This window comes from Crocodylus siamensis, chromosome 6, assembly GCF_052110815.1.
Source record: "Crocodylus siamensis isolate JL-2025a chromosome 6, ASM5211081v1, whole genome shotgun sequence".
In the NCBI taxonomy this organism is placed as follows: Eukaryota; Metazoa; Chordata; order Crocodylia; family Crocodylidae; genus Crocodylus; species Crocodylus siamensis.
This window is the reverse complement of record NC_143400.1, coordinates 5,282,406-5,296,027: the sequence shown is the minus strand read 5'-3', so window position 1 is coordinate 5,296,027 and position 13,622 is coordinate 5,282,406. Positions and strand designations below refer to the sequence as shown.

Sequence of the window (13,622 nt, the reverse complement as noted above, 5' to 3'; positions counted from 1 at the left end):
CATTTACTTGGATTCCCAAGGACAGCAGGACAGGAACTCCCCTCCTACACATCTGGGGAAGTATGATGATAGGAAAAGCTCATTTTGGACAGAGCTCCTCAGTTCAGTGGAAACAAAGACTTTGGTTTTGTTCGACCCTGAGCAAGCAGATGCATTTTTACTGGTCTTCAAAGAGCTCACCTACAAAATGGCACAAGCCAAAATTCGGATGCATTCGGTTTTAGACGATTCCACAAGATGATCTTCTTGTTTGTTCCCATGTTGCAGATATTATTATAAAAACATTATTTAAAACTAATTTACCTTCGAATGTTGTTGAACATCATTTGGAAAGTGCTAAAAAAGTTCTGTTAGACACTAAGTGTTCAGGACTTGAAGAGCAGGTAGCCCTAATTCATCATCAGAAGCTGATTTTGCAGTGGCATTTCTTTTCTGTATTCCCCAGTTTAACGCGTGCCTCTGTGCTTTAGTAAGGTATTAATTATACTGACTATGTTTTATGGATAATTTCCCAGGTTTTCCATTTCAGAAATGACTTGCATCCCAGTACAGAGCCAAACAAAAACACCAGCAATATAAAACATCAAAGAAGGAAAGAAAAGTGAAGCAATTAAAGACACCAACACTTCTATGCATTGCTTGTCCCAAACCAATTAAGCCAAAGCACAGAGCACACAGACACAGATATGCCCCTGGGATGCAGTAATATCCTGAAGAGCATATATAAAAAGGAAAGACATACAAAGGAGCAAAACAAACCCTGCAATTTCAAACAGAAGCATGCAGGGAACACCTCAGAGCATCAAAAAACTGAGCCTGGGGTATCCAGATCTGTAGTTTCCCCCTCCCCTCCATCTCGGGAACATGGACAGCTAAAGCAGGAAAAAAATCTGTGTCGGATCTTTAATCTGTGCTGTGGCAAGTCTCTGGTGACTGTCAGGGCACATGTTTAGTCTCCTATTTTTTACCCAATAAATATTAAAATGCTAGACTATAAGCACCTGTAGTGCAGGTAGATTTCTTCAAAAGCAAAGTATTCCCCAACTATTTAAAGAAAAGAATCGACATGACGTTGCAGAACATGAAGGCCAAAATCACCCTTTGCAGTTGGCAGCATGATTTGTGCAAATAGTAGGGTCAAGTAGCTGTAGACATAAGCAACACCAAAACGCAGAAAGCAAGCTCTGCCTGCCAAACAAGTCTGTAGTGTAACTGCATCTGTGGGACCCCTTCTCTAGCAGCGCACTCCTGCTCCCCTTCACCAGCAGCATTTCCACTTCTCTAACCTCTTGGGCCAAGCTTAGTGCCGGTGCAACTCCACTGAATGCCAGTGAGTTCTGCCAAGGCTGAATGATACCTTACTCCAAATTCCCCTTGGACAACTGGGAATTCTACCTTTATGAATACAGAGGCTGTGCTCAAAGTGCTTTTAGTTTTGCTGTTCATACCCAGCTCCTACCTATTCGAGTATTGGCAAAAACATCAGCTAGTGACCCACTGGTCCCTTTTCCTTCTCCATGGGATAGTGTAGAAGATGCAGATGAAGATGTGGATGACCCCTGAATAGATCGGTTGATCCAAGACTCAGCATTCTGTAAGCTCTGATGCAATGCAGCAGAAAGAGCAGCCTGGCGCCTTAGTGACCCCTCGTCCTCGGATGCAGAAGATGTGTCTGTGTGGAATCAGAAAAGAAAATCTAGCCTCTTAGGGAAGCACAATGCACTCAACATGCTCTTTGCAATTGAAATATCATTGACAAAGGCTCCACATCTCTTAACACAGAGGACTTGCTTTACAGACTGTCGACAAGGTTACATAGCCAAAACAAAGGTAAAAATCGGTTAAAGCAAGCACACATCCTCAGCGTGAATCAATGTACTCCTGTTCAAAAAGAAATTGCTTACAAAAACATTCAGACATCAGTTAGACAGTTATCCCTGAAAAGGCAGGCCCAGCAGTTCAAAGCGTCATCCCTCATTGCTGCTGCATTCAAACGCTCTATGGAACCAGCTGCTGTGCCACTGAGCATCAGTTATTCTGAAATGGAAAAGGTGGTGTCAGAATCAGTCTTTGGAAGGCACAAGTTTGCTTGGAGACCTGGGAAAGATCTATACTGCCATCACCGTGTTACAGGAATCCAGCAGGGAGTAGCACCTTTACGTTCCTCAGCACCTAAGGCTGTTCATGTGCAAACGGGTTTGCTGATGCACATGGGTCCATTTCAACTGATCCTAGGGAGAAAAATTCATAGAACAGGAGACTACATCCCACACTTGCAAGGGGACAGGCATTTCCTCTATTTGAAGTCTATGGACTAACAATTCAGACATCATAAGGGACCTCGCATTATTTATTATTTATACAGTAACAAAGGCGCATGGTGCTATATATACACTTACATTAAGCTTTGGCTTCAGATACTTCTGTGTTTGGGTAAGTGACTGGCTGCCCATAATCCTAAGCCTTAGGAGGCTCTTTTAAGTCATAAATCAAACTGTTAAATCACACCTACCCACTTGGCATAGCAGCATACAGTGCCCCGCTGGAGCCTGAGGTGCACGTTGCAAATCAACAGCCAGTTCTAATGCCAGCATTAATTTGTTCAGCACCCATGACACATGATGTGCCAGTCCTGTACAACTAAAACAAAGCTGAGACCCATGCAGCCAAGCTGAGCAGCCACTCAACCAGCGGGAAGAGTGATCAACAGGAAGGCCAAAATTAGCCAAAGGTGAAATGGCCCAACAGAAAGAACATGCACAGAGATGCAATGAGTGGAGTCATGCAAAGGGGAGGGTGGGGGGGGTCGGTTCCACAAAATAAACTTCTTGGTCAATAAGATCCAATTCAGATGGAAGACCAGAGTTTGCTGCCTTGCAGTGGCTGTTGAAACAGGCTCCCTAGGCAACTCAAAGGCCAGGGCCTGTGTGCTACACAAATAAGGTCAGAGATATCGCTTACTGGTAACCAGTGCAGATCCCAGAGGGCAGTGCCACTTTGCTGCCCCCACAACAGGAGCAGCCAGGCAACTACGCCATTTCTATTATGCTACCTTTCTTTTCTTTTGTTTTACACCAATTCAAAGTTGGGAAAGCAGGTCAAACCCAAATGGAAGTACAGTCCAGGACAAGGCGAGTTCTCAAGGTAGAATTGTAGGTGTTATCAAGTCCTTGCCCCAAAACTCAAGGACGCAAATGGAAGGGCTCTCACTGCTTCCTACTGGGCTCTGGATCAGGCCCCAAATAAAGAACATGAACCCATGCAGTATGGGGCTGGCACGGGCAACGGCACCTAAAACAGCAATCATCATGCTGAAGAATGATGAAAACAAATCCAGTTAGAGAATGAGACCTGAAGACACCACAACAGGGAGCAGAGAAGCATGGTTCAGTGCACTGGTGATTCAGAAGAGCAGCTGCACACCTCCCTGCCATGCTGAAAATTAATCTTGCTATTCACAGTAAACACAGAACTGTAAATCAACCTCTCAACAAAAATACATTTCCAGTGAAATAAACTCAAAGTGGAATTCATTAAATGAGGAAAGACTTTTGCACCTGTGGAAGGAATCATCTGTCAGACTATACACATGTAGTTCCCAGGCTCAGCCTTGACCTACAATAATAAATTGACCCCATCAAGTGGTTTTATTCTTGTTGTAACCTAATGCACAGACATCTGAAATTAAAATACTTTGAGCTGAGAAGGACAGCAAAACTGGCTTTTGGTTGCTGGGTTTGTAGCCCACTGGTTTCATTAAATTTTTTTACTGGATCAATTTTGCAATTAGGTGTATTGTTTCAATTCAATTCCTTAGTTTGCTAGTCCTTTAAAAAGAATTTTTAATGAATTAAAATAGCTTCTCAGGAAGCCTGCTATCATTGAGGAAACTGGTGTCCTTTCATCTGTGATACTACTAGACACAGCTGAGCAGGTATTTCAGCAAACACAGGGGGCACTTGAGGTGCTAGGAAGATTAATATGTTCATGCATAGCATATGCATTTTTCAGCATGTGGTCTAAACTGATTAGCGTTTCAGTACTGTTTTGCCAACTGAAAGGATTTTCCAGATCTAGAAGCACGATCTATACACATGGTGTTTTCATAAAGTGTTATGGGGCAAGTAAACATATTGTAACCCATTTGTCACTGATGACAAATAGAGAAGGGGAGAAGCGGGGGTGGAGGAAGTTTTTTGGTGGGGGAGTTGATCTACAACTGCAGGAGAGAGTAGCCAACTGATGCAGGACCAGAGAAAACCCCATTTGCAAACATCTGAGTGGTAGAAAAATCCCAAATGTGCCACACTCACAGAAGCCTCCGAGTATGAATGTCGAGCATTTAGAACTGGAAATGCTTCGTATGAACCTCACTGCATTTGGTATTTGCCACCTGGCCTACAGTCTGACAGGCACCTTCCACCTTGTGATTTAATAATAGATTTTAGACAGCATCTAAAGCAAATACTGCTTAACAGAACAGACTTTCTACAGTATACATAACATATTTGCTTACTTTCACCAAGCAAGAATAGCAACTGATATGAAAATGTAACTCAAAACCTTTTTGCTTTTAAAAGTCATCTTGAAGGCTGACTGCAGCTCTGGCAAAGTTTAGCTTATGTGCATCTTTTAAAAGATTATATAAAGCAATTCTGCTAAAACACAACATCTAAATAATTTAAAATTCAAACTCGGCTCTGTGCCGAGAGAGTCCATGGGAAAGATTTGCCTGAAATTTTAAGCAGGTGGTTTAGTGCTGAATGCTATGATTTCCACAAAGCCAGGGAACACACTGGTTTTATTAACTTCTTCATTGAGTTTCAAATTGAGCACGTAGCAACTTCCTATTTTCTTGGCGTCAGCTACTCCACTGCCGCACACACAATCAGCATCCCTAGGACAACGTGGAAGGGGTGTAAGGAACCCAAGTCACTGCTGATGCTTTATTAAAGGAAGTTACATGGAGAAATTTTCCACCCCAGTTTTGAGACCCTTTCTCCAAACCACTCCCTTCCTCTGCAAACCTATTAGCACGGGCTTCATGTCATGAACTGCAGTTTTCTGAATCATTAGAGTCAGTGGCTTGATAAGAGCATATCAGTCTGAATCCTCAGATATGATTAATACCTGCTCTCTCCATCTGCCACCTGGGAAGAAAAACTGGAACCCAAATATCTGGACTGGTAAAGAAAACTGAAAGGAAATGGCTTTGAACTTTGTGTCCCCGGAAGGTGATGGAATTATGGCCCTAAAGACTAATCTTTGAGCTGTGCACAACAAGGTTCAGCACAAGCAGTGAGCAAACCCTGCGTACAAACAGCTCAGAGCAGCACTGATCTTCACGGGGAATTTGGTCCTTAACTGTAAGGTTTTCACTATAGTTTTTTTTTTCTGATTTCCCAGACACCCGTTCCCAAGGAACTGGGCCAAGTCCCTTTCCAATGTCATTCAGGCCACCAGAAAGACATCACCTTTGCTGAACTAACAGAATGCTTCCCCCATTACAACTTGGGCATGGCGAAGTGCTACAGGACACGGGGTTCAGATCTGTTTTTCCCTTTCACCTCTCCCCACTGGCCTGAACTGTCACATCCTTCAGTAGAGCTAGACCCCAGAGCCTATGAAGTGCAAATCATCCACAGGTCACTGACTATGCAGCTGCAAATCTCCCTTTCTTCAAGGCCGTGAGTCAGGCCCTGAACTCTGGCCCTAACTGCAGACAGCCCTGCCTGCTAGCATGAAATAATTCCAGACTAGATGGAGTTTGCTGGTGCTTTACTATTTAGATGGGTTGTCACCACTTAACCCACTGCATAAGTCCATGCAAGCTTCCGGAATAGTGCAGAGCAAGCTGTGTGCACACAGGTGCAACAGGACTCACTGCAGAAAGGAAAGCTGGCAGGATTTTAATCCTGGTTGTGCATACTGCTGCGTTTGTTAACATGTTGATCCACATGAATGACTAATATCTATGCACAAAGAACCCTTACAAAGGAGAAGCTGAGGTAATAACCTCATGACATTGGTGAATGATTTCAAGCCATAAAGAAAAGTGAGATGGCAGCAATTCAAGCTATCTGAAAGAATTTGAATATCCACACAATTAGGTCACAAATACTGACAAAAAGCTCAGGAGCCTTCGACCAAGCTAAATGCTTTAAATTCCCCACCCCACAAGATGCTGCTTTTTTTTTTTTTGACAAATGCACACAGACAACATGAGGTTCATTAACTGCTCCCAGCTGTCAACAGCGGATTGAGGTTGGGGAGAGGAGATGTTTAACGACACTGAACTTTACAGGCATAACTGTGAGGGGAGTAAGGTTTAATGAAGGGCATTACCCACTCGGGGACTAATAACGGACAAGCGCCTTCAGATTAGATATCACAAAAAGAACAAGCCAGACAAGGAGGAGGAAGGCAAGAAAGGGAGCACGTATAAAACGGTATCCCCGTGGACAAGGCTACATACATTCCTAATGCAGGGTCACGATGCTTGCGAACAGGACAGCGGAGGGGTGAGGGAGCTGAAGTGATGCTAGTTATAAGCCAGCAAGCGTAAGATTGCTTTTGAGTTGCAGATTTTTTCACAAGGCCCATTGATGCCTTTTTACACAAAGCGGCTCACATATCACGCAGGAGATGTTCATCAGGCTGACGCTGCAGAGTGGCAGGCACAGCGGTTACCTGCCAGTAGTAAACGCTGTGATCAGACCCAAAGTCTAACAGAGAGGCTTGTCGTCTGCCTCACTGCACCAGGCCCTGCATGTGTGTAGGAGTGGGACACCTGACTGTTTGCCAGCTGGTGCAGTGATTTTTTCTTGTTTCCTGGTCTAGTTTCTGTATCGTGATGAGTACGCAGCTGTAACTTTCTAGTTAAAGATAACCCCAAGACAGCTCCTACATGAATAAACTACAGGCTCAAGAGGTTGGTCTTTTTTAGGTTTGTTTTGACAAAAGTTAATTGTTTAGTGTTAGCATCAAAATAAAAACCTGAATGAGCAAACTGCATAGTGCTGTGTAAAACCAGCACCCAGAGGTTACGGTATTGTTGGCATCAGTACAAATACTGATGTGACATTGTGTTTCCAGCCCTTCACCCTACACACAAAGCGGCCTCAAACGTGGAAAAGTGTATGTATTAATATTTGATGATTCTATATCAGTACTAGCAAAAGATTTGAACAGTGAAGGGATAGGAAGGGAAAAGGGTCCAAATGTTCTGGTATCCCATTAAGTCCATGCCCAAGAAAGGGACATCAGCAGAAGTCACTATTTACACTTTAAAGAACTAGCACCGGATTTTGAAAGCTATGTCCTTGGACAGAAAGGCAACATGGGTGTTGTTTTAACACTTTACACACCGAAAGACTGAGACCAGGATCAGGAAAGTAAAAGAGGAGCTCTTAATCCAAAAAAGGCTGCTTAGCTCTTGCCAGTTAACTCTTTAAGAGGCCCCAGAGAAGTAATCATTTTCACCTACTATAAAACCCAGCTGTGGAATCAGCTTCAGGAAGGATGGCAATTTGACACATCCCGAACATGCAAATAACCAGACACTCATGCATGACATGGCAGATACAGAAACGATAGCTAGTCTGGCATGCAACAGAACTGACAGTCTGGTCTTTTCACAACTTCACACTTTTGGTTAGCAACCTATCCCAAAGAGCGCTCTGTGCAGAGTCTAACCTGGAGGTGTGCAGGCATCAGCTGGCGACTGTACAAATGTGGACCGTCTCTTAGTTGGCATGGGCAGGGCCATCTTCTGTTCTTTATGCTTTGCCAGTGCTGCCTGAACGGCCTCTGTGTGGATATCTGCAAAATGGAAGTTTGGGCACTTAGACTTTCGTAACAATAAAAACATGACTAAAGAGGGGAAAAGGACAAATACATTTATGAGGCTTAAAAATTAGTCATTCGCAAGCCTGAGCTAACATCCTGCCTGCCCTTTGAACTGAACCCCACTGTCTCACTAGCAATTTCAGTTGGCCTCACAACAATTATTTGTTGCCTCTCATCTATCCTGCTTTTTCTGTACCTTGATACGGGGTTAGGCACTGAAACCAGTTAGCCACTAGGCCAGGCTGAAATAAAAGTGTTGCAAGAACCAACACACCATCCAGCCATCCAATCTGCTATGAAACATTTTTAATCTCGTGACATTTAGTTGGATATTGTTTATTATGCCAGGCTAGACAATTCCTACCAAAAGGCCTCTGCAAACCAAACTGGGTCATTTCATGCTCCACAACATCAGAATACAATAGGCCCTTTAACATAAAAAGCCAGACATGCTTTAGGATTTCAGCAGAGCCTGCCCAAAGTTTGAAATGTAACTTCAGACGAGAACCAGCCTACGGGTTCACGGAAACAGTTCATGACCCGATACCACAAACCAACAAGACTCAGAAGTGTCAGAAATCAGATGTTTTCCTAAACCACGATAAGAGGAATTAAAATCTTATAAAAGTTGTTGCCTCAGAAGGGGGCAGGGGGAAAGAAGTTAAAGAGCATCAGCCAGAAGAAGCTGTCAGTGACACGTGCTTTTTTAAATAGTCTCATGCTTGTATTGTTTAATAAATCAACAGAACTATGAAAAATGCCAGAAAAATCACCTCCCCCACCCCGTCCTCCAACAGAGGCCAGATTTTTTGTGCAGTCCGAGATGCAGTGCTGTAGGAACAGTGTCAGAGGAGCAGCAGGGAAAGAACCTGGAACCCTACAGACACGAATGACTACAAAGTGACCTTGAGACTCCAGTGCCAAGCATCTTGGCAGACATCACTGGACTGGTAATGAGAACTGTATTATGGGATGGGAGAGCCTGCAGTGGGGGACAGTGAGTCGAATCAGCAGATTTAAATTTTTTGTATGGGCACCTGAAAACCCTACATAAATCACACTGCGCACTACCACAATTAACAGTGCTGCTGCTAATAGTTTTCCTCTTCTACCCGTCTCCCACCTCAGGCATTCAGTGTACTTCGGAGAAGGGAATTACGTTCCACAATCCCGTGACACGCGGGTACCATCTCCTTCAGACAGAGAAGGAAACAGGCAGAGTGGTGAAGAGGCTTACTCCAGGCCCGCACTATTCCCACTCTGACTCGTGGCATCAGAGACTCAGTAAAGCTGCCATCAGAGTCTGCAGTTCAGCTGCAGGGGGCTATGAGCTATGCCTGTCTATTAGCCTAGCGGCTCTGGACAGGTCATTTAAGCCTCCGTTTATTATGCCCGGCGCTGGGGTGCACAGCAGCACTGACACTCCAACTCTGGACACTTGCTTAAATGTCTTCCCATCTGACAACCTGGTCCCTGTCCTGCTTGCCAATCAATGCAGACCTTGTGGGGGAGTTTGATTAGGAAGCATCTGATTTGTGACAGAATGTCTGAAGCCCGAGTAGACGCTATTTATACACCACTACAGAGCCCTTCCAAGCTGGAGCATTTCTGACCAAGAGAGTATTTGGATGAGGCCAGACGCTTACAGCCCCCTTGCAACATGCAGAGCAGCAGAGGCATTGTGACTGGGGAAAAGACAACGTATTACCAAGTACGGTCTAAAGGGACAATCTACATGAAAGCAATATAAATGCCTGGATTACAAAGTCACCAGAATGGGTATACTGCATATATTCTGTATGCCTCTGATAATACCAGCGGAGCAGCGCACCTAGCAGGAATCGTGCACACAGACAGAAGGTCAGCTCTCGTTCTTCAGCCTGTAGGGCAAAGGAACCCATCCATCAGCAGGGAGGGTAGCATGTCTAAGGAGCAGTGGGTCACTAGCTGCCACTGGTCTGAACTGAATTATGGGTACTCTGTACTGCCAAATGTTGGATTTTTCCCTGGGCCAAGTGGCCAGAAGTAAAACACTCCCTGCACTACTTTATCAATTATGCTTACTTTGAGCACCCATCCCTCAGGAATACAGTCCTCAGCCTACGTCCCTCTACAGATTAAACAGTGTCACTGTCAGAACAGGGATCAGGCTAGAAAATGACTGGAGTGTCGGAGCTCTCCAGCTGTTGAAGAAGCTCCCCAAGAGCCCTCTCCAGAAGTAGGGTAGGACACTTCCATGCGATGTTCAAGCACTCACTCCCTAAACTCAAGCCAGAATCGAGAGCTACTCTCTTCCCCCTGTGCTACCTCCTTCATGCCTACAGGCAAGGTGGGGCTTAGCTCAGAGACCAGAAATTGGCTGGAGTCATGAGACCACATGGTGGGATTTCTCACACCAGCAATGGCATCCGAAGAGCGACTGTCACGTCTTTACCTGAGCGATAGCGTTCATCTCTGGCTCCTCCAGAGCGAGCTCGATGATACTTGGATGTGGATGGTGCTGGAGCGGCAGATGGAGCAAGCGTCTGATTTCTGGGTTCCTTCTGTAAAGCAGGATCGACCCCTGGAAAACAATCCACAATTCTTGCTGATGAGAAAACCCAAATGCAGTGCTATTTAGGATGGCATTAAAAAGCTGCTGATATTATAGAATCATATTATCTGTCAAATTATTAGCAGGGAACAAAACAGGCCTTGTACAGTTTGTGACTGAAATTCAAGGTTTCCCATGGAGCTGTTCAGAGATCCTGTTTATGGACTTGTCTAAAAGGACCTTTAGCCCTTATGCAACCCCCTTCCACAGACACAATTTACACTGGTCAGCCTGGTTTCATAGCATTAAACCACTGTGCTTTTTAGAAACTGCAACCCCCCGAGAGTTAAACTGGCTTCTTGAGGGGTAAAAAAAAGGTTTTCCACCAAGACAGAAACCTAAAAATTGAATTCTATGAGAAAAATATATATTAAGGAAAGTCTCATCTTTCACAATAGTTTTTATTACCCCAAAATCATAATGTACAATACTTAAAATGGTTTCAGTTATTAGCTAAAAAGCTTTAAAAAGTCCTACTTCTAGCGTGTGATCTACAAATCATGAAGTCCAATGCTGACCTAATGATTTAGAAGAGAAAAAAACTCTCCCTTGCAAGCAAATGCAATGCAGAAGAGCTATAAAAATGGCACTGCACTGTTCCTCTGGAATAAAGGCAGTCTATTTAAAAATAGCCAAATGCATTTTGAGTGAACAAGTGATCGAAAGAGGCTACTTTTACCGATGGGTCACATACAGTAAACAGGAAGGAAATCGATTCTTTCACAAAGACATCTTGTCTTGCAGAACTAAAACAAAGGGTAATCCAGCTCGGATTACTAGGGAGGACTTGAAAAGGAGAGTTTAGCATTTTAAGCCTGGGAAGAAATCCTGACCCAGTGAAGCCAATGACTGTTTTGCCACTCACTAAAATGGGGCAAGGGTTTCACCTCGGGGATCCAGGCTCCTGGGGTCTATTTTTGTTCTGCTGTCGCCTTGCTATATGATTATGGTTGAGTCACTTCACCTCCATGTGCTCCAGCTCCTCTTTATGTAAAAGCATTATATACAAATGCAAAATACATCATGTTGCAGTAATGGCTCCCTTTTACCCTGAATTACGAACAAGGTATGTAATTTTCATGTTAAACGCACTTTGCCATGACTGTGCCAACATAATTACTCAAGGCTGATCAGTCCACGAATGCAGTGCTGTAATTACAGTTTTCTACTGTCACTTTAACTGCTAATTAATAGTCGCACATGGTATCAGATCAATGCTGCATGAAAAGAGGAGGATTTACAATAACAGATCAAACTGCTTTAGTAAGTAAATCACAGGGTTCCAAAATTGGCCGGAAATCCCAAAAGATAACTTTTTCTGTAGCCTGGCAGTTCAATGGGTGACTACAGAATTTGTGCATAAGCATTATGGGATGAAACCTGAGAAACCCAAATGTGTTTTGGGACCACCAAGTTCGGTTTTGTTTTTTGTCACTCAGCAGGAAAACTGACTCAGTGGCAGCCTTCAGCTGAAATGTAAGTTATCAAGCATAAAAACCAGCTTTCAAATAAGTGCTTTTATACTCAACACTTCAAAAATGCCCATCCCCTGAGGGTTTCAATGCTGTGCAGCCAAGACAATGGCCGGCCACTGTGGACTCCCAAGCATCAGCAACCGCATCCTCATATACATATATATCCACTCGCAGACACTCCAACACCAGGGTAAAGGATGCAATGTAAAAATGCAGGGCTGTCTGCACAAGACCTTGATAGCAGTAGACTGGAGTAATTATGCTGCTGTGCTTAAACCTGCACAACTCTTTGTGAACCCTTATTTGAGCTGTCTGCCACTGCTCTAATTCTGGAGTAAGGGTCTGAGGCAATCCAAGCTTCTGCAATGATATTGCTGGAGAAGCAAATGCCTTGATCCTGCTGCTTCCCAAAGCTCACAAGATGGCTATGTTATTTGTGCAGGACCTTCAGGATGTGATTTTGCAAAGAAGCCTAAAAGCTTGGCTTTCAATTCCTATTGAATCTATCAGATTTGAACTCCTTCAGGTTACTTTGAAAATCCTAGCATTTAACACCCAGAAGCTGTAGAGGTTGGTGTGGTTAGGGCAATCGCTAATCCGGCATCCGTCTGGAGTCATTTCATCTTGACCTAACTTTTCAAACCCACAGCCACCATCTTCTAAATAAAACTTTTAGCTCAAATTATAACGGGCAATTACACACTGTCCACACCGTGCTTTCAGGACATCAGAATCAACGCTGCAATGGGAGAAATATGGTACAAAATATTTTAAATTAAGCATGGTCAATTCAAGGGCACTTTCTGTATATCTTGCCCTGAAAGCCACAGGGACACCATGATTTCTGTTGGAGATGTCAAACTAAATTAACATTACCAACTACTCTATCACGCATGATCAAAACTACTTTCCAGAAGTATCCTACTGTATACGAAGGAAGACAATCTACAGAAGGTATAGCGGAATGACTTCAAGGGGGCCTCAAGTCTTTAGAATAAATACAATCCTCTTCATTATAACTAATCTGGTGAACGTCCAGTAGTCAGCACTTTATTTTTCTTTAAGCGTGTTCTGAGACTTTCAGAGTCCAAACACACAACCACATTTCTGTTACAGTACAGTTGTGCATAATGCCAAGTTGCACTGTAACCCCTGGCTGCACAAAGACAGGAGCATCCACAAGCCACAGGCTGCAAAGAGAGGAAGGATGGTTCTGTGGCTAAAGTACAGGGACTGTGAACCTGGGGACCTGGATTTAAGGGCAGACGTTACACATAGATGACAAACAAACTTGTCATCCTTGCAAAGGGTGCCAGGGTTCACCTGCTTGTCTCTTCCTCTTCCTTTTTAAAACCAGTATGAACATGCAGCTGAATGTTAACTCATCACCAGGCATTGGCTTCTATCCAGCTCAGGTTAATAGTCTTCAAAAATTACCAGCTGGTGCAATGTCAAGAGCCAGTATGTTGTATTTGGTGGTCTGACTCTAGTTCTGCATCCCTGTTGCCCACCCCCATCACACCTTACAGAGTACGCTTTGTTAGAGGCCTAGAGAGTTTGCTCCCCAACTCTGCACCTCTAGCCGCTGATGGAGATGCACTGAGGAAGCTGTTAGCACCCTGCTGTCTGTGCTGTATCACCTTGGCAGATGAAGAGCATTTCCACCTTGTGGGCTGTTACTCCAGTATTTTTCAAGAAGCACCAAC

The 13,622-nt window shown here is 43.9% G+C and overlaps 1 protein-coding gene across 3 annotated transcripts in view; it reads right to left on the bottom strand.

Moving 5' to 3' along the window:
• The window catches only part of DIP2B (DIP2 acetate--CoA ligase B (putative)), a 98,043-nt gene that overhangs the window by 38,117 nt on the left and 46,304 nt on the right, over positions 1 to 13,622 (bottom strand). For 2 of the 3 annotated variants that reach the window (XM_090051874.1, XM_090051875.1), the window contains exons 3-5: positions 10,283 to 10,411; positions 7,696 to 7,821; positions 1,460 to 1,672 (exon numbers count right to left, since the gene is read on the bottom strand). In XM_090051874.1, coding sequence (XP_089908000.1) covers positions 1,460 to 1,672; positions 7,696 to 7,821; positions 10,283 to 10,411 — 468 coding nt within the window. The remainder of the gene's footprint in view (positions 1 to 1,459; positions 1,673 to 7,695; positions 7,822 to 10,282; positions 10,412 to 13,622) is intronic. The other variant, XM_090051876.1, reaches the window with a different exon arrangement.